The sequence below is a fragment of the Megalobrama amblycephala genome, linkage group LG24, assembly GCF_018812025.1.
Source record: "Megalobrama amblycephala isolate DHTTF-2021 linkage group LG24, ASM1881202v1, whole genome shotgun sequence".
Lineage (NCBI taxonomy): Eukaryota > Metazoa > Chordata > Actinopteri > Cypriniformes > Xenocyprididae > Megalobrama > Megalobrama amblycephala.
The window spans coordinates 10,641,271-10,667,372 of record NC_063067.1 but is presented as its reverse complement, the minus strand read 5'-3'; the positions used below and the strand labels follow the sequence as shown (position 1 = coordinate 10,667,372).

The 26,102-nt window shown below is 36.0% G+C and overlaps 1 protein-coding gene across 3 annotated transcripts; it reads left to right on the top strand.

Annotated features, from left to right (window-relative positions):
- Window positions 1–1,728: 1,728 nt before the first annotated feature.
- Window positions 1,729–20,909, top strand: nfascb (neurofascin homolog (chicken) b). 3 transcript variants are annotated; one of them, XM_048178538.1, is made up of 28 exons: window positions 1,729–1,945; window positions 2,020–2,087; window positions 2,738–2,911; window positions 3,030–3,135; window positions 3,350–3,540; window positions 3,629–3,751; window positions 5,807–5,977; window positions 6,250–6,361; window positions 6,476–6,660; window positions 9,250–9,381; window positions 9,461–9,604; window positions 9,692–9,803; window positions 10,914–11,077; window positions 11,291–11,438; window positions 11,537–11,661; window positions 11,741–11,842; window positions 11,925–12,137; window positions 12,218–12,294; window positions 12,408–12,633; window positions 14,256–14,371; window positions 14,457–14,667; window positions 14,751–14,873; window positions 17,159–17,332; window positions 17,427–17,558; window positions 17,661–17,727; window positions 18,092–18,103; window positions 19,905–19,940; window positions 20,028–20,909. In XM_048178538.1, exons 3-28 carry the CDS (start codon window positions 2,806–2,808, stop codon window positions 20,257–20,259), a joined length of 3,540 nt encoding a protein of 1,179 aa, XP_048034495.1. In that variant the 5' UTR covers window positions 1,729–1,945; window positions 2,020–2,087; window positions 2,738–2,805; the 3' UTR covers window positions 20,260–20,909. The 3 variants fall into 3 exon arrangements, with proteins under 3 accessions (XP_048034495.1, XP_048034496.1, XP_048034497.1); XM_048178539.1 differs by lacking the exons at window positions 1,729–1,945; window positions 2,020–2,087; window positions 18,092–18,103 and having other exon boundaries at window positions 2,776–2,911; XM_048178540.1 differs by lacking the exons at window positions 1,729–1,945; window positions 2,020–2,087; window positions 2,738–2,911; ... (1 more) ...; window positions 3,350–3,540; window positions 3,629–3,751 and adding an exon at window positions 6,074–6,118 and having other exon boundaries at window positions 5,881–5,977.
- The last annotated feature ends 5,193 nt before the right edge of the window (window positions 20,910–26,102 follow it).

The following is a 26,102-nucleotide window of genomic DNA, read 5'->3' as shown; positions in this document are numbered from 1 at the left end:
TGATGCTTTTGTAAATTAAAAATAGATCCTCCATCTGTACTGAACACTGAAATATCAATTCAGGTAAGAAAAGATTTTTTTTTTTGTTTTTACATTATTTTGGCACTTATTTATAAATTTTAATTTTAATTTTTAATTTTTACTTATTGTAAATTTTAAAATGTTTTGTATCTATATATAAGGCTTTGCTATTTGGGATTGCATTTCACCATGACTGGTTGTAAAAACAGTGTGATGTCAGTGTCAGATAAACAATGTATGTTTCATGATAATGTCATCCTCCTCTCTGACTTGAGCTGGCAGTTGTGAGTCAGCTGCTTCATCTGAATTACACTTGTCATTGTAGACCGTGTCAACAATGCAGACAGATATAAACAGACTTATGAGCCTTATTGAAGAGACTGTTAGTAGTTATGAACATAAACATCAAGCATTATGCATGGTAAAAAAAAAAAAGCCTAACTAAAATTAATTTGTCTTTTTTATTTATAATATTTATTATAATCAAATATCAATATCTTTTTAGCTGAGTTTGACTATTTAAGGCCTAGGGGCTTTGCTAATGTAATTGTGACAAGATAATAATTAATAATAAAAAAATCAGATAATAAAATAAAGAATTAAATTTGACAATAATATAATGTTAGAAAACATATTTTGCAGTTATACAATTATGTTTAAGATTCAGTATCTCAGCAGCATCTGTTCATTCAAACAAGCTGTAGTGCCACTTTAAGACAGAACTGATAAAACCCTCAGAGATATTCTGTATGAACAGAGCCAGCTTACTGTGTCCATGGGGACAGAGGTTTCATTGTCCCGTCCGTGGAGGAAGCGGTTCATTCAGGCTCAGGCCATGCGCTGTACAGTTTGGTGCTTGGCACTGCAGCGCTGCTGATGTCATATGCACCGCTCAGGATACTGAAGCGCTGGGGAACATGACCACCATTAGATCATACTTGTGTCTCTGTTCACTTACTGAGCTGACTCAAGAACTTTTTTGTTCTTTCGTGACACTCAATATCATATTAGCTCATCTGTGGAGTGTACAGTAAGATGGCATGTAGTACTTTATGCGTCCCTGGATGCCTGAGCTGATGTGGGATGGGAATGTGTGTCAGTGGCTGAGATCCTGTTTCCACCTACATCTTCTCTCCTGAGTCAAGCTCTGCCTTCTGGGACGTTGTGAGTTCATTCACATTCTGTTTCTGTTAACTCACGTTAACAAAGTTTAAAGCTTTATACAGTTCAAGTAAAAATATAAAGGTGCACAAAAGGGCATTAAAAAAGAAGTTTATTGCAAGTAGATCTGAATCTCTTTTATGTGCAGTCACGAGACTCATGACCGCATTTTAATTTTCACTGAGAAACAAACATTTCATTCATTGAGTTAGCTTAGTTTTTCAGGACCAAACAATGAGGCCCACACATTGATGTCATAATCAAAAAGAATGCTAAATATCTTTCAGCTGAGTTTGGCTATTTATGGCCTAAGGGCTTTTGCTAATGTAAATATGACAAGATAAGAATAAGTTCAGATAATAAAATAAAGACTTGTATACTTGAGACATTATTTTTACAATAAAGACACTCTAGCACCATATATTTTTGCATCTTTATTTTGTGGGCATCTTAACTATACTGAGAGAGAGAAAGAGAGAGAGAGAGAGAGAGAGAGAGAGAGAGAGAGAGAGAGAGAGAGAGAGAGATGGAGGGGGTGGGACGTCATTCATGGTTCATGGGTAGAGTGGGCAAATGGATGAAGACAATGAAGAGGGATGTTAGTTGGAGAGGTATACATTACAGAAAACATCTGCTTGGATTGACATTGTTTTGGACCTTTTTGAATGCAACAACAACAAAACATTTAAGATTGGAATTACATTTTTGGAATATGGGCAATGATAACAGATTAACGTCATAATGAGGAAACATGATATAAAAGGTAACAATCTCCTGATGTACTACTACTTGACAAATGTGAATATTTACCTTATAATTACCTTATTTTTATCCTAGCATTGTGAAATGACCTGCTGAGAAAGATAAAGAAGATTTTGTGAATTCTGGATACTCCAGTTGAGTTGGTAGGTTAATTTGCATAATTATGTTGTTAGATGAATATTACCTTCACAAATGAACAGTAGCTTGGATCACCAGTGTAACGTTTTTCAGCTTTACTTACTTAAGAAACTTAAAAAGTAGAACTCAGTCAGTAAACAGGGCTATTTTACAAGCAGACCCCATGTATTTTTTGCATATGTATATCGTACTTAATTACTCATGCAAAGTAGTAGAATATTTTCTTGTTTTGGGTCTTTTTTATCTTGGGTGTTTATAGTATTTGTGTTTATGTCTTTAAACATACATTTTTATAATAGCCTACTATACTGAACATACTCATATAAAATACGAAGTAAATACGACGATAAAAGTGTTTGTATTTGTTCGCCCCTTGAACACTGACGCAGTAGAATTACGCACAGGATGCGCAGGTGCGTGAATGCAAATAGCTCTGTTGTGAGAAACGAATCACAGTTGCGGAAAGCGGAAGGGGGCGGAGACTTACAATAATAGCAGTGGGTTTATTTGCATATGGAATTGTTTGTTTGCCTGCTTCATTTTTAATGCGACAGAGCGTTTTCAGAGTTTACCATTAACTCCTACTCAACACTTACAAAATGATACAAAAGCACTAATAATTATGAAATAACTTTTTTTTTTACATTCAAACAAGATGACTCAAGGCAAGCAGGGCAATATTTGAGTATTTTGGTGCTCGTATGTTCGCTCAAAACAAGACGGATGCTGTACACAGCAGCGATGAGAACTCTGAAGTGTTGGAGGATTCCTGTCATACTTACGATCCTACAGCAAACATGGATTTTTGCTTTGGAAATTCCTCCTGAGGGTGAGGAACTGCAATTTTAACTTTAGTCCTTGTGACCAAAGGGTATATGGCATTATTTACTATACATTGTCCTTTTAATTCGTTAAAGCATTATATTTTTATATGTATATCCTCACAGTCAGGCAACCTCCAATGATCATTAAAGAGAGTGTTCAAGATCACATAGTAGATCCAGTTGACCCCATTATAGTGGAGTGTGAGGCAACCGGGAATCCACCTCCAGTGTAAGTGTCCCACTTCATATTACTTAATTATACATGCCAATTCTTTCATTACACATACTTGATTACCTTATAATGATTTGCATTTATTTGTGTAAAAGGTGCTAAAAATGGACTCATTTCAATGTAAAATGTATGCGGTTTTAATGAAAATTAAAATAATTTTGGACAGTTGTGTTAGAGGAAGTGTGATTGACAGATAACACACTGTACATAGGTTCACATGGACACGTGATGGGGTTTACCTGAATGTGGCACGGGATCCTCAGGTCAGCATGAGACGGCGTTCTGGCACATTAGAGATTTTCTTCTGGGGTCGCCCTGATGACTATGAAGGTGTCTATCAGTGCACAGCGACTAATGAGTTTGGCTCTGCTCTGTCCAGTCACATCCATCTGCGCGTCTCCAGTAAGCCTTTACGTACATGCCATGCAATTGTTAATATTGAACAATAACATTTAGTCTATAGATTGTTAAACATGAATGCTTTGTTCAGAGGCCCGTACTTGGTTGAAGGAGTATCTGGAGCCAGTCTCAGTGGTGGTAGGACTTCCTCTCATCCTTCCCTGCAATCCCCCAGTAGGCCCTCCAAAACCTGACACCTACTGGCTGAACAGCAGTAAGTATGTGCCTCAGATGGATCTGATATGAAAGACTGTAGAGTTACTTTAGTAGTCAATGCTTAGTACTAGGATGTGCATTACAATTTAAAAGTTTTGGGTCAGTAAGATTTAAAAAAAAAAAAAGAAATTAATACTTTTTTTTTTTCAGTTAAAATTGATCAAAAGTCACAGTAAAGACATTTAAAGATTTATATATCCAAATAAATGCTGTTCCTTTGAACATTTTATTCATCAAAGAACCTTGAAAAAGATGTTTTGTACTTTCCACAAAAATATGAAGCAGCACAACTGTTTTCAATATTAATAATAATTAGAAATCTTTCTTGAGCAGAAAATCAGCATAATAGAATGATTTCTGAAGGATAATGTGACACTGGAGTAATGATTCTGAAAATTTTGTTTAGCCATCACCAGAATAAATTACATTTTAAAACATATTCAAATAGAATTTATTTTTTTTAGAGCTAATAAATAAATGGTATGAGACTTGCTAAAATTTGTTATAATATTAATTTTATAATAAATCCATAAGCAAAACATGGCATGCTAAAAGAACTATAAAAGGGAGTGGAAATGAAACTAATGAGTTTCAACAAGTGGTCCTCTGCAGTTATCTACTGGTTATAGAGGTAATTTCATGTCATTTTCATGTTAAAAATGTTTTTGTTTTCCACCAAGTGACAGAAATCTACGGAAGAGGATTAGGGCCAAGCAATAATAAAAAAATAAAACCATCTCGAGAATAAACTCATTAAATTACGAGAAAAAAGTCGTTAAATTTCAAGAAAAAAGTCGAGATAAAATGTTGAGAATAAACTTGTTAAATTATGAGAAAAAACTCGTTAAATTTCGAGAAAAAAGTCGAGATAAAATGTTGAGAATAAGCTCGTACGAGAAAAAACTTGTTAAATTTCGAGAAAAAAGTCGAGATAAAATGTTGAGAATAAACTCATTAAATTACGTGAAAAAAGTCGTTAGATTATGAGAACAAATTCGAGATAAAATGTTGAGAATAAACTCGTTAAATTACGAGAAAAAAGTCGTTAAATTTCAAGAAAAAAGTTGAGATAAAATGTTGAGAATAAACTTGTTAAATTACGAGAAAAAACTCGTTAACTTTCGAGAAAAAAGTCAAGATAAAGTGTTGAGAATAAAGTCATTAAATTACGAGAAAAAAGTCGTTAGATTATGAAAACAAATTCGAGATAAAATGTTGAGAATAAACTCATTAAATTAGGAGAAAAAAGTTGTTAAATTATGAGAACAAATTTGTAATTTAACGAATTTGTTCTTGTAATTTAATGACTTTTTTCTTGTAATTTAATGAGTTTATTCTCAACATTTTATCTGGACCTTTTTCTCGAAATTTAACAACTTTTTTTCACGTAATTTAACAACTTTAATCTCGAGATGGTTTTATTTTTTTATTATTGCTTGGCCCTAATCCTCTTCCGTAGAAATCCTCCACTAAAGCACGGCACATTTTCTGTTATCTCCATGAATGAAATAATACATGTAGATCTTCTTTAAAGTTAATTTTACTAAACTGATGTAAATAGTATTTAAAACATTAAAAAGTGTTGGAAAAAAAAAACATTTAAAAGATATTTTACCTACATATTGCCAATCTAGATTACAGTAATATAAAGTGTGTCTATATTCTTAATGAATATTAGCTGGTTATTTAAAATGTTTAGAAATTAATTCAATATTCAGGGATTGACTTGACAGGTAGTGTAGATCCTACTGTATTGTTCATGCCTACCCTAGTAAACAATGTATTAAATTATTTTTTTAAACCACACCCTCATTGGGGTCTGAGGCCCCCTAATATTGAAATCCTAGAATTGCCCCTGATTATTATTGTGTTTTTGATCAAATAAATGCAGCCTTTATGAGCACAAGAAAAAAAAAACTCCCCCAAACTTTTGAACAGTTGTCTATTTATATCGCCAGTCTTCATTTTAAGTCTATTAATGTTTGTTGAACCTTAAATAAGCCTTTAAATATACATCCAGTATTTTGTTTTCAAGTTCATCTTTATTCCATAGCTATGACGCCAATCCGGCAGGATCGACGAGTGTCAAAGGCAGAGAATGGAGATCTGTACTTCTCCAGTATCGTAGCAGAAGATGCTCTTACGAACTACGTATGTGTCGCCCGCTTCCCCTTCACAAACACCATCCAGCAGAAACCTCCCCTCATCCTGCAAGTGCTCACAGGTCTGTGTGAGGAATTATTTTTATTCTGCTTTAGAATGAAACTTTAGCAAATTTGATTTAATATTTCTACCTGTGCCTTTTTCTGTGTGTGTTCAGTTGAGGAAGAACCATGATTAAAACCATCTAACAGTCTAACACATGGTGAGTTAGGACTCTTTATTATGTTTCTTCAGTCTAAACACTCAACAGGCCTTTACTGATCCACTAACTAGTCACCGATGCTTTGGCCAGATTTGTAAAGTCTGAAATTTTCCTATCAAATGTCTGTGTAGCTCGCATGGCAGCCCATACGGCACCCAAGTTTCTGAAACCCAAAGGAACTGTCAGCACAACAGTTGCAATGCTGGGGGAAGAACTTGTTTTGGAGTGTTTTGCTGCTGGAGTGTGAGTTTTTAAAGCATTTTGATGACGTCTCTGTTTTCTGAAAGCCATTGTATGCTGTTGATTTTTGGATTGCCTTGTGAAATTAGTATCTCTGATTCTCTCTTAACGTTGTAGTCCGACTCCCTCCATCAAATGGACTAAAGATTGGGAGGAGATGTCTATGACTGGAAAGAAGTTGGAGAATTTTAATAAGACTCTTAGAATAAAGAAGATCTCCATGGATGATGGAGGAGACTACATCTGCACCGCTTCAAATAGGATGGGCAGCCTGGACCACGTCATCACTGTCAGGGTCAAATGTAGAATACATCATTACTTTATTTCTATTGTTCATGTCTGTCACTATGTGGGTTTACCCAAAAATGTCAATTCTGTCATAATCTGTTCTGTTTTATGATGTTTTAAAGGGTTTGTTTACCCCAAAATGAAAATTCTGTCATTAATTACTCGCCTTGATGTCGTTCCAAACCCGTAAGACTTTCGTTTATCTTTAGAACACAAATGAAGATCTTTTTGATGAAATCTGAGAGATGTCTGTTCCTCCAGTGGCTGCCTTTGCAACTACTACTATGATGCTTCAAAAAGATCATAAAGAGATTGTACAACTAATCCATATGAATTGACCGGTTAAGTCCAAATTTTCTGAAGAGACTTGATCGCTTTTTATGATGAACAGATTTAATTTAGGCTTTTACTCACATGTAAACATTGATCAGCGAACATAAACGGAAGCTCAACCGAACCTGCTTGATGCTTGAGAACAAACCTCACGAGAATGAACTTCATTGGTCACGTCTAAACCACTCGATTAGTTTTCCGATCTCTTTATGATCTTTTTGAAGCATCAAAGTGGTAGTTGCAAAGGCTGTCAATGGAGGGACAGACATCTCTCAGATTTCATCAAAAAGATCTTCATTTGTGTTCTGAAGATTAACTAAGGTCTTACGGGTTTGGAACGATATGAGGGTGAGTAATTAATGACAGAATTTTCATTTTGGGGTGAACCAAGCCTTTAAATCCATATGCAGCCATTTTTTTCTATGGAACACAAATTTGAAGAATGTTCACGCTGCTCTTTTCCTTACATTGACACAATTTGTGCTACATATTTCAATTTTTCAAGGCATTTGTTATTGATGTGTGAGAAACAAACCAAATTTTAAGCCATTATTCTCTGAAAATCACAGCTTTATTGTAGCTTTTAAAGGTGCCCTAGATTCAAAAATTGAATTGAACAAAAGTTCAGTACATGGAAATGACATACAGTGAGTCTCAAACTCCATTGTTTCCTCCTTCTTATATAAATCTCATTTGTTTAAATGACCTCTGAAGAACAGGCGAATCTCAACATAACACCGACTGTTACGTCATTAATATGTATGTCCCCAATATTTGCATATGCCAGCCCATGTTCCCAACATTATGAAAGGCATTAGACAAGGGCAGAACATCTGGATCTGTGCACAGCTGAATCATCAGACTAGGTAAGCAAGCAAGGACAATAGCAAAAATGGCAGATGGAGCAATAATAACTGACATGATTCATGATAACATGATATTTTTAGTGATATTTGTAAATTGTCTTTCTAAATGTTTCGTTAGCATGTTGCTAATGTACTGTTAAATGTGGTTAAAGTTACCATCATTTCTTACTGTATTCACGGAGACAAGAGCCGTCGCTATTTTCATTTTTAAACACTTGCAGACTGTATAATTCATAAACACAACTTCATTCTTTATAAATCTCTCCAACAGTGTAGCATTAGCCGTTAGCCACGGAGCATAGCCTCAAACTCATTCAGAATCAATATAAACATCAAAATAAACACTGTACTTACACGATTAGACATGCTGCATGACGAACACTTTGTAAAGATCCATTTTGAGGGTTATATTAGCTGTGTGACCTTTTTTTATGTTGTTTAAGGCAAGCGCGAGCTCTTGGGGCATGGAGCACCAGATTTAAAGGGCCACACGCCCTGAATCGGCTCATTTCTAATTATGCCCCAAAATAGGCAGTTAAAAAAATGAATTAAAAAAATCTATGGGGTATTTTGAGCTGAAACTTCACAGACACATTCAGGGGACACCTTAGACTTGTATTACATCTTTTAAAAAAAAGTTCTAGGGCACCTTTAAATCAAATATCACACATTTTCAAGACATCACATCATATTGGACATTTAAAACATCATTAAACATAAATTATGTTACACCTGGTGTTATATTCAGAGTACCACTTAAAAGTTTGGAGTTGGTAAGATTTGTTGTTAATGTTTTTGAAAGAAGTCTCTTATGCTCAGCCAGGCTGCATTTATTTGATCATAAACATTATTTAAAATACCATTTAAAATAGGTGTTCAAAATCCTTCAGAAATGCTTATTTGATGCTCAAGAAACATTATTGTTATCAGTGTTGAAAACTGCTTAATATTTTTGTGGAAACCATGATACATTTTTCAGGATTCTTCGATGAATAGAAAGTTCAAAAGAACAGCATTTGTTTGAAATAGAAATCAACAACAACAATAACATTTTGTAATAATATTACCATCATTTTTGATCAATTTAATGCATCCTTGCTGAATAAAAGTATTAAATTCTTTAAAAAATATATATATATATAAAATCTTACCCCAGGCTTTTAATCTGTAGTATAATTTGGGAATTTCAGTAGAGTGGAATGTTTTCAGTCAACAACTAGTTTATTTATCAAATCTATACCAAAACATTTCATGTTTTTTCATGTTCCACAGAAAGAAAAAAAATACAGCATACAGGTTTGAAAAAATATGAAGATGAATAAATAATGACACAATTTTATTTTCAGTATTCCTTTAAGAATCACAAAATGAAGATAAACATCTATTCTCCATTCTCTTTTGCAGCGGTTCCGTTCTGGGTGGAGAAGCCTGAGAGTCTGGTTCTGTCTCGTGATGACAGCGGTAGTATAGTGTGTAGAGCTGATGGTATTCCTCGACCCCAGATACAGTGGCTGGTTAATGGAGAGCCAATCAGTGGTGAGAAAAACAGCGCTTCATGAGCAAACAGGTGCACTGCAAAGCTTTTTACCGCTCACTCTTTCTGTGTTCTCTTTAGATGCTCCTAAGAGTCCAGGCAGGCAGGTTTCAGGAGACACTTTGATTTTTAATGGTGTGGTTCCAGACAGTGCTGCTGTGTTCCAGTGCAATGCTTCAAACCAGTATGGCTATATCATGGCAAATGCTTTCTTGGCCGTAATGGGTAAGAGCTAGAAGAGGCTGGATTGAAAAACACTAGCATTTACATGCACCATTAGCAGTACTTTCAACTTTACAATGTTGTCTGCAGATATGAAGCCTCGTCTGCTGGGTCCCAGAGATGAACTAGTTAAGACAACAGAAGGCAATAATACTCATTTAGACTGCCCATATTTTGGCTCTCCTAAACCTGCCCTGCGGTGGTAAATATACTGTCTTACTATCATTTATCTTCACTATTTCCCAAAACTTGTCTGTTTTTACTTTTGAATTTTTAAATACAAGGATAAAAACAAAACAAAACATATGTCTATTGTGATGGTGTGAATGAACAAAATGAGGAGTAACAGCATAAATGATTTCAAAATTTAAAGGTGCCCTAGAACTTTTTTTTTGAATAAGTCTAAAATAAAGATTTTTTTTTTTTATTCATTTTTTTAACTGCCTATTTTTGGGCATAATTAGAAATGAGCCGATTCAGGGTGTGTGGCCCTTTAAATCTCGTGCTCCACGCCCCAAGAGCTCGAGCTTGCCTTAAACAACATAAAAAAAGTTCAAACAGCTAATATAACCCTCAAAATGAATCTTTACAAAGTGTTTGTCATGCAGCATGTCTAATCGCGTAAGTACAGTGTTTATTTTGATGTTTACATTGATTCTGAATGAGTTTGAGGCTATGCTCCGTGGTTAACGGCTAATGCTACACTGTTGGAGAGATTTATAAAGAATGAAGTTGTGTTTATGCATTATACAGACTGCAAGTGTTTAAAAATGAAAATAGCGACGGCTCTCTTGTCTCTGTGAATACAGTAATAACCGATGGTAACTTTAACCACATTTAACAGTACATTAGCAACATGCTAACGAAACATTTAGAAAGACAATTTACAAATATCACTAAAAATATCATCATGTTCAGTTATTATTGCTCCATCTGCCATTTTTTGCTATTGTCCTTGCTTGCTTACCTAGTCTGATGATTCAGCTGTGCACATCCAGACGTTCTGCCCTTGTCTAATGCCTTTCATAATGTTGGGAACATGGGCTGGCATATGCAAATATTGGGGGCATACACCCCGACTGTTACGTAACAGTCGGTGTTATGTTGAGATTCGCTTGTTCTTCGGAGGTCTTTTAAACAAATGAGATTTATATAAGAAGGAGGAAACAATGGAGTTTGAGACTCACTGTATGTCTTTTCCATGTACTGAACTCTTGTTATTTAACTATGCCGAGGTAAATTACATTTTTGAATCTAGGGCACCTTTAAGCGCACACAAAAAGTTTCTAAACAATGCGTGTATATACTGTAGGTCAAAAGGAGGACTAGGTACCTTAGAGGGAAATCATTACGAGATTCTTCCAAATGGTACATTGGAAATCAGAAACACAAAGCTACAAGATCAGGGATCGTATGTGTGTGTTGCAAGCAATGTCATTGGACGAGATGAGAAGGAGGTCCAACTAGAGGTCAAAGGTCAGTTTCTGGAACAGATCCTACTTTGAAATTTCTGATAAAAATACCTATATTTTAAATGCACTGGTGTCCATTTAAAAAAATGCTAAATTGTTGCTTTATAGATGTTTGATTCTCCATTTTACTTACATATGTATTGTATATATCATAATAAAATAAGATGCAATTGACGTGCTTGTTAAAAGATTGCATTTTTATTTTTATTTTTTATAGAGCCCATTAAAATTGTTCGTGCCCCACACAATACTGTAGTCATAAGAGGGAGTCTGGCTCGCTTTGATTGTAAGATTAAATTTGACCCGACTCTGGACGTTACCGTTACTTGGCTTAAGGACAAGACGTTCTTGATCTTAGGAAGAAGGTAAACACAATAAGCAGTTGAATCTGACCACAGGCATGTGGGAAGGGTTATTAATTATTCTTTTGGTTTACTGTATCTGACTGCTTTGTGTTGTGTAGGATGACAAAGGATGAGGATTCTCTGAGCATTGCTGATGTGTACAGAAGAGATGAAGGCGTCTACACCTGCAGGGTTAAAAGTGAACTGGAGGAGGTCACTGCCTCGGCCAAACTCATTGTTATGGGTACCAGCACATATACTCTCTCTATACATGTGTACAGTATAAACATGAGCATATTATTCATGTATACTTTTGCTTTTAGACCGTCCAGACCCGCCCACTGATTTGGAGATATCAGACCCATCAGAGAGGAGCGTCAGACTCACATGGATTCCAGGACTGAGCAATCACAATCCTATTAAAGGTACACACAAACATAGATGCAAACAAAAATTCCAAACAATCTGTCTTAACAATGGCATAATTCTGAATTAATTCTCTTTTAGAGTACCTGGTTCAGTATACTGAAGATCTCCTTGCAGACTATTGGCTAATACCGAGCGGCTGGAAGAACCTGACTAGTTATCCAGGGAACCTGAACTCTGTCGTTTTACAGCTAACACCATTCGTAGAGTACCGATTTCGGGTCATTGCTGTAAATGGCATAGGACCCAGTAAACCCAGCTGGCCATCTGCATACTACCAGACTGGAGGAGCTGGTAGGTCCTTTTTCTGTTATGTTATGTTATGTCATGTCATGTTATGTCATGTTATGTCAATTTATGTTTTGTGTCTTTAGTGCCTGATGCCATCCCAAGAAACATCCAAGGATTTGGAAGTGGAGTGTTCAGAAATAACATGGAAATCAGCTGGGAGGTGATGCACTGATGATTGATGGATGGCGATCATTTTAGTCAAAGGTGTTAACTGTGATGTAATCACATGCATGTCATTTATATTAACTATGATGTTTTTTGCTGTGTCTGAAGCCACTGGAGTACAGAGAATGGAATGGGCCGAAACTGGGCTATATGGTTTGGTGGAGACGGAGGGATTCAAGGGAGGAGTGGAAGAACTACACAACGTACTGGTGGTGTAGCTACATCATCTATGACACTGATACCTTCACGCCCTATGAAATTAAAGTTCAGGCCATCAACTTCTTCGGCTATGGCCCAGAATCCCCTGTTGTGATTGGTTACTCTGGGGAGGACCGTAAGTTCACATGTACTCAAGTAACCAGATCGGTTCGGTGCATACAGGTGCTGGTCATATAATTAGAATATCGTGAAAAAGTTCATTTTTTTTATTGTAAATTATTTTTAAAAATGAAACGTTCATATATTCTAGATTCCCTACATGTAAAGTAAACATTTCAAAAGTTTTTTTTTTTTACATTTTGATGATTAGAGCGTACAGTTCATGAAAGTCCAAAATCCAGTATCTCAAAATATTATAATATCTATATTTCCTAAGATCAATCAAAAAATGGATTTTCAAAACAGAAAAGTTCAAGTTCTTTAAAGTATGTTCATTTGTGCACTCAATACTTGGTCGGCAGCACATATTACCACAAATGACTTGCTCCTAGCACAAATTACAGCATCAGTGAAGTGTGGCATGGAAGTGATCAGCCTGTGGCACTGCTGAGGCACTGTTGAGCCTTCAGATCATCTGTATATTGTTGGATCGAATGTTTCTCATCTTTGTCTTGAATAATATCCCATAGATTCAGGGGTCAGGCATGTTGGCTGGCCAATAAAGCACAGTAATATCATGGTCAGCAAACCACTTGGAAGTGGTTTTTGCACTGTGGGCAGGTGCTAAAGTCCTGCTGGAAAAGGAAATCAGCATCTCCATAAAGCTTGTCAGCAGATGGAAGCATAAAGTGCTCCAAAATCTCCTGGAAGATGGCTGCTTTGACTTTGCACTTGATAAAACACAATGGACCAACACCAGCAGATGTCACGGCCCCCCAAATCATTACTAACTTCAGAAACTTCACACTAGACTCCAAGCAGCTTGGATTCTGCGCCTCTCCAGTCTTCCTTTAGACTCTGGGACCATGATTTCAACATGAAATGCAAAATTTACTTGTATCTGAAAAGAGGACTTTCGACCACTGTTCACTGTCCAGTTCTTTTTCTCCTTAGCCCAGGTAAGAAGCTTCTGACATTGTTTCTGTTTCAGAAGTGGCTTGGTAGTCCTTTATCCTGAAGATGTCTGAGTGTGGTGACTCTTGATGCGCTGACTCCGGCTTCATTCTACTCATTGTGAAGCTCTCCCAAGTGTTTGAATCGGCTTTACTTGACAGTATTCTCAAGCTTGTGGTCATCCCTGTTGCTTGTGCACCTTTGCCTACCCAATTTCTTCCTTCTAGTCAACTTTGCATTCAATATGCTTTGATACATCACTCTGTAAACAGCCACCACATTCAGTAATGACCATCTGTGACTTACTCTCTTTGTGGAGGGTGTCAATGATTGTCTCCTGGACCATTGCCAAGTCAGCAGTCTTCCGCATTAGTGTGGTTTCAAAGAACAAGAGATACCCGGAATTAATACTGTAGGGATGGTCATTTAATGAAACTCAAATGTAAAGATTCTAATATTTTGAGATACTGGATTTTGGACTTTCATGAGTTGTACGCTCTAATCAACAAATTAAAAAAAAAAAAAAAAAAAAACTTTTGAAATGTTTTACTTTACATGTAGGGAATCTAGTATAAATGAAAGTTTCATTAACTTTTTCACGATATTCTAATTATATGACCAGCACCTGTACATAACAAAAGAAATTTTGGTCAGTGTTTAACTCATATTGGGTTTCTCTAACAGGTCCTGTTGCCGCTCCGTCTGATCTGGGGGTGTCAGACATTGAAAGCACAGAGCTGACGGTCAATTGGGAACCAGTGGCACGAGCCGACATCATGGGTGAAATAAAGGAGTACAAAGTATGGCTTCTTCGTTGCACAGGTCAGTTCATATCCATACAGTAAATAATATGGGCCGCTGATAGAGCTGTGTTTGGTTTCTCAGGTTTATTACTGGAGAGAGAGCAGTCGACTGCCCTGGCACATTGTGAGCAGGAGGATTAAGACCAAGAGTTTTAAAGCTAATGGACCGCGTCTGTCTGGGACCCTGACTGGTCTTGTCCCGTATAGCAACTACAAGATGTATATTGTAGTGGCCAATAACCGCTACGAGGGTCCACCCAGCAACACCATTGAGTTTCAGACACCTGAAGGAGGTATGAAACTGTTTACACAGTTAACATTATGACAAGTCCAACACATACAGGCATGACTTCATACATGCGTTTCTCCACTCTAGTGCCCACGGTTCCCAGGTCGTTCAGGATCATGCACCGGCACTATGACACCATTTATCTGGACTGGGAGGAACCTGCAGAACCCAATGGCATTCTGACTGGGTACATTCTCAAATATCAGATGTGTAAGTGCACTTACATCACTTTGGTGTCCCATGACTTTTATTTAAAGCAGAGGCACAAATCCTGTTTTTTTTTTTTTTTTTTAAAGGAAGCCTCTTATGCTCACCAAGGCTGCATTTATTTGATCACAAATACAGTAAAAACAGCAATATAGTTCTAAAATTGTACTTTTTAAAATATAATTTATTCCTGTGATGACAAAGCTGAATTTTCAGCATCATTTCTCCAGTCTTCAGTGTCACATGATCCTTCAGAAAACATTCTAATATGTTCATTTTCTGCTCAAGAAACATTTATTATCAATGTTGATGTTGAGTGGCTTAATTTTTTTTAACAAGATACAATTCAGGATTCTTTGATGAATAGAAAGTTCAAAAGAAAATGTATTTGAAATGGAAATCATTTGGAGCATTATAAATTGAATGCATCCTTGCTAAATATTAAAATATTAATTTCTTTATCTCTTTATATTATTTCTTTATAAAATCTTACTGACTCCAAACTTTTAAACTGTACTATATATTGCCTGGCAAGGCCAGACTGATATATCTTCTACAAGATATATCAGTCTGGTCAGTCCACCCTCCGTCGCGATTCGAGTCAACTCCAAACCGTAGCGTGCAATCAGATTCGTTTATTTCAGTGACGCAAACAGCGTCACTCTAGTGCGGCGAAAGTCCCTTCAATATCAACAAAGACTGTGCATGGGAGACCCGAGAGTTTGTTCTATTCAGCCGTGAATTCAGTTTTAAATGACCAAAAACACATGAATTATTTACTTTTCGCTGTTGACTCTCTTGTCGCTTTGCTAACGTCATATTCGCCCTTCTCTGATTGGTTTACTCCGCTTCCTGTTTGCTCGGATTTGCTCCGCCCTAGAAATCGAATTGATTCAATGGCCGACCAGACTCATCCGCTGGTACAGCGGTGAGGCTGGATTTTTCAGGCAATACTATATATGTACATTACATAAAATTTATCATGCCAAATCATAATTGTTGCATAATCTGTTGAATTAATATTCATTTCACTGTAGTAACAAACTTTAATTATTAATTGATTTTAATGACCAAAAACATAATATTATGTAATAGTTGTGTCCCACATTTTGCACTCAAACCCTTCATGTTCCTGCATGTCTTTCCCCCCATTATTTGTACAACATTTTTCTGCAACATTTTATTTTATAGATTTTTTTTTTAACCTCTTAACTGTCACACCCCTTTTTGAGCATAGATGTGAAAATGCACTATCCAAACTTAAATCGTAGAAAATTCAAGAATGCTTTTAAAACAGACTTAAGTTTCGTCTTGGGACCCACTTTATATTAAGTGGCCTTAACTACTATGTACTTACATTTAAATTAATCATTTGATACAATGCACTTATTGTGTACATACATGTTTTTACATTGTACTTATATTTTAAAAACACCTGCATGTAATTACATCTGTAATTAATTTATGGATTTTAATTTGTAATTACACTGTTGACCCATCCCTTAACCCTTACCCCTACCCTTAAACCTACCCATACCACCAAAGCTTTCCCTAACCTTACCCGTATCCCACCTCAATAGCTGCAAATGTGTTTTGCAATTCAATATGAACCCAATAAGTACATTGTACTTATTTTTTGATGTAAGTACATAGTAGTTAAGGCCACTTAATATAAAGTGGGACCATTTTACAAAATAATTTTTACTCTGAAATTGATATAAAATCAAAGCCATGTGTTTAAGTTGTGTTCCAAAAATAAAGTTCCCATGAGATTTTGTTTAGGTGTTGTACCAAAAATAGCCACTGGGCGTCATCCACATTCCATTGAACTTTTTTTTAATGCTTTCTCCTGTAACAAATTAATGCATTTCTATCCAAATACCACTTCTATCACAAAACAGACACCAAATATGAAAGTTTGAGATTCAGACCTTTCCGATGATATGTGTTTTGTCAAGATTAGAAAATTTTGTAATATGAAATATGACAACGCCCACTAGGGGGAAGAGCCCGATTTAAGTACCGTTTCCATGGTAAACCAATGTCCAATTTCAAAACGGTTTTCACAGGATGAATTCTGGGTTTTTAAGCTTAAAATTTATGTCTAATTTATGATGATTACTAAAATATGTGATACAAAAAAGGCAATTAAAACTATGCCAAGCTTCCTGCTTGCGGGACGGTGACAGTTAAGGTATTAATTAACATTTTGATGTTTCTCACTATAAAATGACAATTTGACACATCATTTATTTAAACCTATAAGACTGATGATATTTTCTCTGTAGTGAACATCACTCTGGGGGACAGAATCCAAGTGGAATACATTCCTCCTAACATCACATACTTCTCTCTGCGCCGTTTGGACCGATACACTCGATACAAGTTCTCATTGGCAGCACAAACCGAGGCTGGAGTCGGGGAGGCGTTCACAGAGGAATCGCCCCATTTTACAACTGAGGGTAATTTTTCGGCTACATTGTTCATAAGATCATTGTTCTGTAAACTTACAATGATTCCTAACATGTCTGCATGACCGCCTGTGTGCTTGAACAGAATATACCCGGGACCAAGTGGACATTGTGACGCAGGGCTGGTTCATTGGCTTAATGTGTGCGATTGCTCTCCTCGTTCTCATTATGCTCATAGTCTTTTTCATCAAGAGGAGCCGAGGAGGAAAGTACCCAGGTGCGATAGAAATTACATGAGACAAGTTACAAAAATTCATTATTATGCATTATATATAATATAATATAATATAATATTCTTTTGTCTGTTTGTTTTTGTAAGTGCGGGACAAGAAGGACTTTGCACTGGAGCCAATGGATGATAGAGAGAATGGAACGTTTGATTACAGGTGACTGCGTTTGATGAGAAGCTCTATGTAAAATCCCAGGACTTTATATTTGATTTTAAAAATGTTAAAAGTTTTCTTAAGTTTATTTACTACAGGCGGCACAGTTTATTTTCAGTGATGCACTTACATGAAAACAGCATGTGAGAAACACTAAAGGGAGAAAAATTAATTAATCCTATCATTTACATCATAACATAATCACATTAGCAAAGGTTGATTTGGAGTATTATAATGTATGCCACAATAATTTGTCCCTTTCCCCCCTCCCAATTCATAATTCATCACTCCATCCATCAAACATTTCTCACTTTCTTCATTCCTCCTTTATTTTTTTTTTATGTCTGTTGCGATTGGACCGCTGAAGGTCTCTTGAGAGGTATGATAAATGTCATATATAACAAGTGTTGACCTTTTTAAATTGTCTTATTTGTTTAACTACAATTAATGTTTTTACACTACCATTCAAAAGTTTGGTAAATTGATACTTTTATACACCAAGGATGCTTTAAAGGTCCAGTGTGTAATATTTAGGAGGATCTTTCGACAGAAATGCAATATAATATACATAACTATGTTTTCAGTGGTGTATAAAGACCTTACATAATGAACCGTTATGGTTTTTATTAACTTAGAATGAGCCATTTCTATCGACATACACCGCAGGTCCCCTTGCATCGAAGTCGCCATTTTGCACCGTCATGATTCTACAGTAGCCCTAAACGGACAAACTGCTCTACAGAGTGCGTTTGCTTGACTGGCTACTCTCTGCTGTTTCAGACGATGACATCTTTGTCCACCGTAGCTTCTCTATGTGCTTTGAAAGGGAGGGGAGAGTGGTGGACTGAGCCGTTGGTTGCAATTTCGCAACCTCACCTCTAGAGGCTGCTAAAATTTACACACTGCACCTTTAAAGGAACACTCCACTTTTTTTGAAAATAGGCTCATTTTCCAACTCCCCTAGAGTTAAACAGTTGAGTTTTACCATTTTCAAATCCATTCAGCCGATATCCGGGTCTGGCGGTAACACTTTTAGCATAGCTTAGCATAGTTCATTGAATCTGATTAGACCGTTAGCATGTCGCTCAAAAATGACCAAAGAGTTTCAATATTTGTCCCATTTAAAACTTGACTCTTCTGTAGTTACATCGTGTACTAAGACCGACGGAAAATGAAAAGTTGCGATTTTCTAGGCTGATATGGCTTGGAACTATGCTCTCATTCCAGCGTAATAATCAAGGAATTTTTCTGCCGTACCATGGGTGCAGCAGACGCAATGATATTACGCACCGCCTGTGACCCCCTGCTTGCACAGGGAGTATGCCTTGCAACTATGGAGACATTTGTGAGAGGAGGTGCGTAATATCATTGCGCCTGCTGCACCCATGGTACGGCAGCAAAGTTCCTTGATTATTACGCCAGAATGAGAGTATAGTTCCTAGCCATATCGGCCTAGAAAATCGCAACTTTTCATTTTCCGTCAGTCTTAGTACACAGTGTAACTACAGAAGAGTCAATTTTTAAATGGGGCAAATATTGAAACTCTTTGGTCATTTTTGAGCGAGATGCTAACGGTCTAATTGGATTCAATGAACTATGCTAAGCTATGCTAAAAGTGGTACCACTAGACCCAGAGATCGGCTGAATGGATTCGAAAACGGTAAAACTCAACTGTTTAACTCTAGGGGAGTTGGAAAATGAGCCTATTTTTTTAAAAAAGTGGAGTGTTCCTTTTAAATTGATCAAAAGTATCAGTAAAGACATTTATAAACTAGATTTCTGTTTCAAATAAATGCTGTTCTTTTGTGATTTCTATTTATCAAAGAATCCTGAAAAAAATCAGTATATTAGAATGATCATCATGTGACACCGAAGACTGGAGTAATGATGCTGAAAATTCAGCTTTGATATCACATGAATAAACATGTCAATATATTCAGATAGTTTATTTTAATTGAAATAATATTTCACAATATTACTGTTTTTACTGTATTTTTGATCAAATAAGTAAGCATAAGCGACTTCTTTTCAAAAACATTAAAAAGTCTTACCTGATCCCAAACTTTTGAACAGTATAGTGTTTAACAATAGTATTGTTGTCATGTTTTTTGTGTTTTATATGTCATGGCTTTGTTTACATTATATGAATTGTGATGTTTTGACTTCTATATCTACTGCAGGATAGCACGAGTGTCCACCATGCCCTATAGCAGACGGTATGTATCTCGTTTCAAACATTATTTGGAACAATGGAGATATCCTTACCTTTAAAACTCATCTCAAATGAATCATTTCCCCTGTAGTGAGGAGGAAAGTCGACAGGGACGCAGTCAAGGTGCGATCGAGCACATTGGCAGGAGAACGAACAGTGACGACAGCCTCATGGAGTACGGTGAAGGGGAAGAGATCGAGTTTAACGAGGATGGCTCCTTTATCGGAGAGTACACTGGTGTCAGTAAGAGGAACATCGACAGGAGCCCGTACCATGACAGCTCTGAGCCCACATCTCCTGTGGCCATCTACTCTTTTGCATAGAGCTCATGGTGTCTGATTAAACCACTTTTTACATAGACGGACTGAGACTATGATTCATTTAATCTGTTAGACAGGCTGGAAATGATGTATATAGGTGTGTTTTAAAGGTAAAACAGTGTTTCTGGGGGTTTACAGAAAAAGTGCCAATCAGATTTGTTTTTCAAATCCACAAATCACATGAGAGGAAGCCAAGCAAAGATGTCTTGATGTGTTTATCATGTTGATAAGAAGACGTAAGAGAGTTGATGGAAGCTTGCTTTGCTGAGCAAACTCATGTTCAGTTAATAAAATAACATTCAGGATCAATTCACACAGATTTACTTAGCATAGACATCTGCTGAAGAGATGTTGAGCATCAAGAACTTCCACAATGCTTTGTTACTTAGTGTTTGATATCACTGATAGTTGCCACTAATTCTCATATTTTATTTTCTATAGCACCATTTTCTCTGTATTTATCTGTGTTTGCTGTACTGTAGGTCACATTAATGGACTACAAACCATTTATTCTCACACAAAATACAATCTAACCCTCAGCTGCTTATTGTCGTATGATGTATATGTTGGTTATTGTATATTTTTTTGGTCTGGTAAGAGTACTATCATAAGCGTTGCAGTGCTATAGTTATTAAAATGCATCATGAAGTTAATTAATGACTTTGTCATAATTACAGTAAATATCACAACAGCGGTTCATCAAGCTCAAAAAGGGCAAAAATACACAATAAAACACCATTAAAAAAGGAGGACCATACGATTCATTTACTAATGTAGGCTTACGTCTTATGAAGTCATGATAGATTTGACAGACAATAATCTTGTCCTCCTCCATAGCTCACATACAGGTGCTGGTCATATAATTAGAATATCATCAAAAAAGTTCTTTTTTTTTTTTATTGTAAAATATTTTTAAAAATGAAACTTTCATATATTCTAGATTCCCTACATGTAAAGTAAAACATTTCAAAAGTTTTTTTTTTTTTCAATTTTGATGATTAGAGCGTACAGCTCATGAAAATCCAAAATCCAGTATCTCAAAATATTAGAATATTTCCTAAGATCAATCAAAAAATGGATTTGCAAAACAGAAAAGTTCAAGTTCTTTAAAGTATGTTCATTTGTACACTAAATATTTGGTCGGCAGCACATATTACAGCAAATGACTTGCTCCTAGCACAAATTACAGCATCAGTGAAGTGTGGCATGGAAGTGATCAGCCTGTGGCACTGCTGAGGCACTATTGAGCCTTCAGATCATCTGTATATTGTTGGATCGACTGTTTCTCATCTTTCTCTTGAAAATATCCCATAGATTCAGGGGTCAGGCATGTTGGCTGGCCAATAAAGCACAGTAATATCATGGTCAGCAAACCACTTGGAAGTGGTTTTTGCACTGTGGGCAGGTGCTAAAGTCCTGCTGGAAAAGGAAATCAGCATCTCCATAAAGCTTGTCAGCAGATGGAAGCATAAAGTGCTCCAAAATCTCCTGGAAGATGGCTGCATTGACTTTGCACTTGATAAAACACAATGGACCAACACCAGCAAATGTCACGGCCCCCCAAATCATTACTAACTTCAGAAACTTCCCACTAGACTTCAAGCAGCTTGGATTCTGTGCCTCTCCAGTCTTCCCTCAGACTCTGGGACCATGATTTCAACATGAAATGCAAAATTTACTTTTATCTGAAAAAGAGGACTTTTGACCACTGTCCAGTTCTTTTTCTCCTTAGCCCAGGTAAGATGCTTCTGACGTTGTTTCTGTTTCAGAAGTGGCTTGGTAGTCCTTTTCCTGAAGATGTCTGAGTGTGGTGGCTCTTGATGCGCTGACTCCGGCTTCATTCTACTCATTGTGAAGCTCTCCCAAGTGTTTGAATCGGCTTTACTTGACAGTATTCTCAAGCTTGTGGTCATCCCTGTTGCTTGTGCACCTTTGCCTACCCAATTTCTTCCTTTCAGTCAACTTTGCATTTAATATGCTTTGATACATCACTCTGTAAACAGCCACCACATTCAGTAATGACCATCTGTGACTTACTCTCTTTGTGGAGGGTGTCAATGATTGTCTCCTGGACCATTGCCAAGTCAGCAGTCTTCCCCATTAGTGTGGTTTCAAAGAACAAGAGATACCCGGAATTTATACTGTAGGGATGGTCATTTAATGAAACTCAAATGTAAATATTCTAATATTTTGAGATACTGGATTTTGGACTTTCATGAGCTGTACGCTCTAATCAACAAATTAAAAAAAAAAAAAAAACGTTTGGAATGTTTTACTTTACATGTAGGGAATCTAGAATATATGAAAGTTTCATTTTTTAAAATAATTTACAATAAAAAAAAATGAACTTTTTCACGATATTCTAATTATATGACCAGCACCTGTATATCCCACATATGAGCAGGAAACAGTGAGTAAACAATGACGGGATTTTCATATTTGGGTAACGCGCCCATTGGGAGGCTGTCATGCCGATATTCTCCACTAGAGGGCAGAATGAATTGAGCAGATTCTCGACCTCAACACGAGCTCTGCCACAAACATCGATGGACGCACACAAATATGTAGGCTATTCATTTAACACTGAGAATCCAGAGTCTATGTAAGTTCTGTATTGTATTGTATCATTATAATAACTTTGTCTAAGAAATACCAGCGCAGTTAATCATGAGAATGTATCAGCAAGAAGGCTATTCCATCTCATTCAGTCACATTTCTTGTGGTAAACAAATAACATTGTGTGATTTTCTTTTTTTTTTAGCCTACTTAACATTGACCATAATTCAGGACGCTGTGCAATAACAGAAGGAAGTTCACAATCTGTGTTGAAATATATTACCACACACCGTTTCATGATTTAATTTGTTATTTGTTTTGTAATGGATTTAAATATGTTTAGTCTTGTTCCCCTTTTCCCCAAAAAATAAAGAGAAATCTATTACACAATCCTTCACTTGACCACTGGAGACCAAGTCTGTGTAAGGCACATAGGATAAATAATGGGTAATACATAATTTCCTGGGGAAGTACATAGTAATTAAATTAAAGGTAAAGGTGTAAACATTTAACATTGTCATTTGGAGGTTTCAACTCCAGTGGAAATGAAAGTGTCAGTTGTGATTGTCCTGTCAGTTTATTGGGCCATAAAGATAAACATAGTCATACAGAACAGCTGTTAAAGATTAACCTGACATTGTCTTTGACATTTACTTGAGCATTGTGGTTCTCATCACATCAGAGGTATGCAAAATTGTGACCCTGCTCAACAGTACAACAATACAGATGGGGTAAGTAACCCTGTACATTTGTTTTGGTAGTGCATGCCAACCTTTGACCTTATCATCATCATCATCTCTATGTTTTATCAGCTACTCATGAAAGCTTATTTTAAGGACCTACAAGTTGCGTGCAGATGACATTCAAAACGAATGACTCTAATTTCCTGTTTTGGCCCAAACATTATCAGTAAGGCTATTCCAGAGAGGAACCAAATGCAAAATGCTGTATATTTTAAAAAAATATATATTTTTAACACACTGTCAACTTGGATAATTTAGAGATTTCATCTGGTTGTGATGAAATATATAATTGAGTATCATTAACATAACAGTGGAAACTAATTCCATGCTGCTTTCAAATAATATTACCAAATGGCAGCATGTGTATTGAAAATAACAGAGGGCCTAAAACAGACCCTTGCGGCACTCCATAATTTACTGACATTAACTTGGAAAATTGGTAACTTGGTAACATCAGATAGGTATGATCTAAACCACTTTAATGCCTGTCCCTGAATACCAGTGTAATTTTGTAATCGATCTAAGAGTATGTCATGATTTTATAGTATTGAACGCAGCACTAATATCAAATAAAACTAGTACTAGTAGTTGAGATGCAGCCTTGTTCAGAAGCTAGAAGTCATTTTAAGAAGTGCCATTTCTGACTAAAATTTTTCATAGATATCAGCACACTGTAATAAAGGAATCTGTAGAAAAATGGACAAGGTACTGGAAATTTTCTGCCAGTATGTTATCCGTTATTTTTATGGACATTTCCCTTAACCCTAAAACAATACAAAATGCAATGTGTAATTCAAAATTTGGGTAAAACACTTGTGAAAAATTAATACAGAAAATCCCTTAATATATTAGCACAATACATCAGGCACCCTTTTTTACATGTACAATAAATTATGCAAATACAGTACATCTTTTTTTTTTTTTTTTTTTTTAGAGAAAACATTTTTTTTCTTGGTGAGTATCATTTCATCTTCATGTTGATTCATTTTTTACAAATAAATAAATACATTTCACAAATGAATTTAATCTCAAACTACTGTACTTTCAAATCCAGATTTCATTAGAAACTTGAAGTTTAGCATTTTCATTTATACAGTATACAGTATATTTAAATGTACATTTAGCAGATACTTTCATGCAAAGTGACTTACAAATTAAAATCTGTTGTATCTTTTACATTATATTAAACGCACAAACAAATATTGTATCCTATATCTTAATGCTCTCTACTTCCTGTAAGTTCGGTTTTACTGTGGTACACTAATCAGGGTATTAGAATACAATAAAATAGAATATACAGTGCAGCAACCTTAAGTGCAGCAGAAATTTTTTTGTAACCTTGGCCAGATCTGTGCCTTGCCACAATTCTGTCTCTGAGCTCTTCAGGCAGTTCCTTTGACCTCATGATTCTCATTTGCTCTGACATGCACTGTGAGCTGTAAGGTCTTATATAGACAGGTGTGTGGCTTTCCTAATCAAGTCCAATCAGTATAATCAAACACAGCTGGACTCAAATGAAGGTGTAGAACCATCTCAAGGATGATCAGAAGAAATGGACAGCACCTGAGTTAAATATATGAGTGTCACAGCAAAGGGTCTGAATACTTAGGACCATGTGATATTTCAGTTTTTCTTTTTTAATAAATCTGCAAAAATGTCAACAATTCTGTGTTTTTCTGTCAATATGGGGTGCTGTGTGTACATTAATGAGGGAAAAAAAAGAACTTAAATGATTTTAGCAAATGGCTACAATATAACAAAGAGTGAAAAATTTAAGGGGGTCTGAATACTTTCCGTACCCACTGTATATATATATATATATATATATATATATATATATATATATATATATATATAAACAATGTTTTTGAATCTACAAATGTGTAGGCTGGGTTTAATGTGTGGTGAAACTACTCACTGGCCATGTAATTAATCTTGTGACATACAAATGGAATGATGACACACTTTACAGATCCTTGAAGCCTGAAGAACAGGTCATCGAACAGGATGTGCATTGAATATGTTGACAAAGTTACTAACAAAGATTTGTAATAGGAATTAATGGTGCATTACATTGCTGTCTGAAAGTTTAGTGTAGTGAAGGAAAACATCTTCCTCTTTCATTGCATTTCATCTCTGCTCTAGCTTACATCCTAGTCTAGCTTTCTAATAAACCTGACAAGTTGCTTATGTTGCTCTGTTGTAAGTCGCTTTGGATAGAAGTGCTAAATGCATGAATGTAAAAGTAAATATATTTTACAGTATCTTTTGACTCTCTTTGCAGTGGATGTAATGGATGAACTCAGTGACAGAAGACTGAACATATTCTGAAGGAGATTGTATCTTTTGAATGATTGTTCAAATGAGTCATTGAGGCTAAAACGATGGAACAAACACTCCTACAATCACAATGCACAAAACCTAAAGAATGTTATAGTGCAACGGTTGATTTCCTAACCATGTGATGTGTGACAACATCCAGATGACAGTGAGCAGCTATTTTGGGGAAATTCAGTTCTTGTGTGTTTTGGTTAATCATTGTTATCA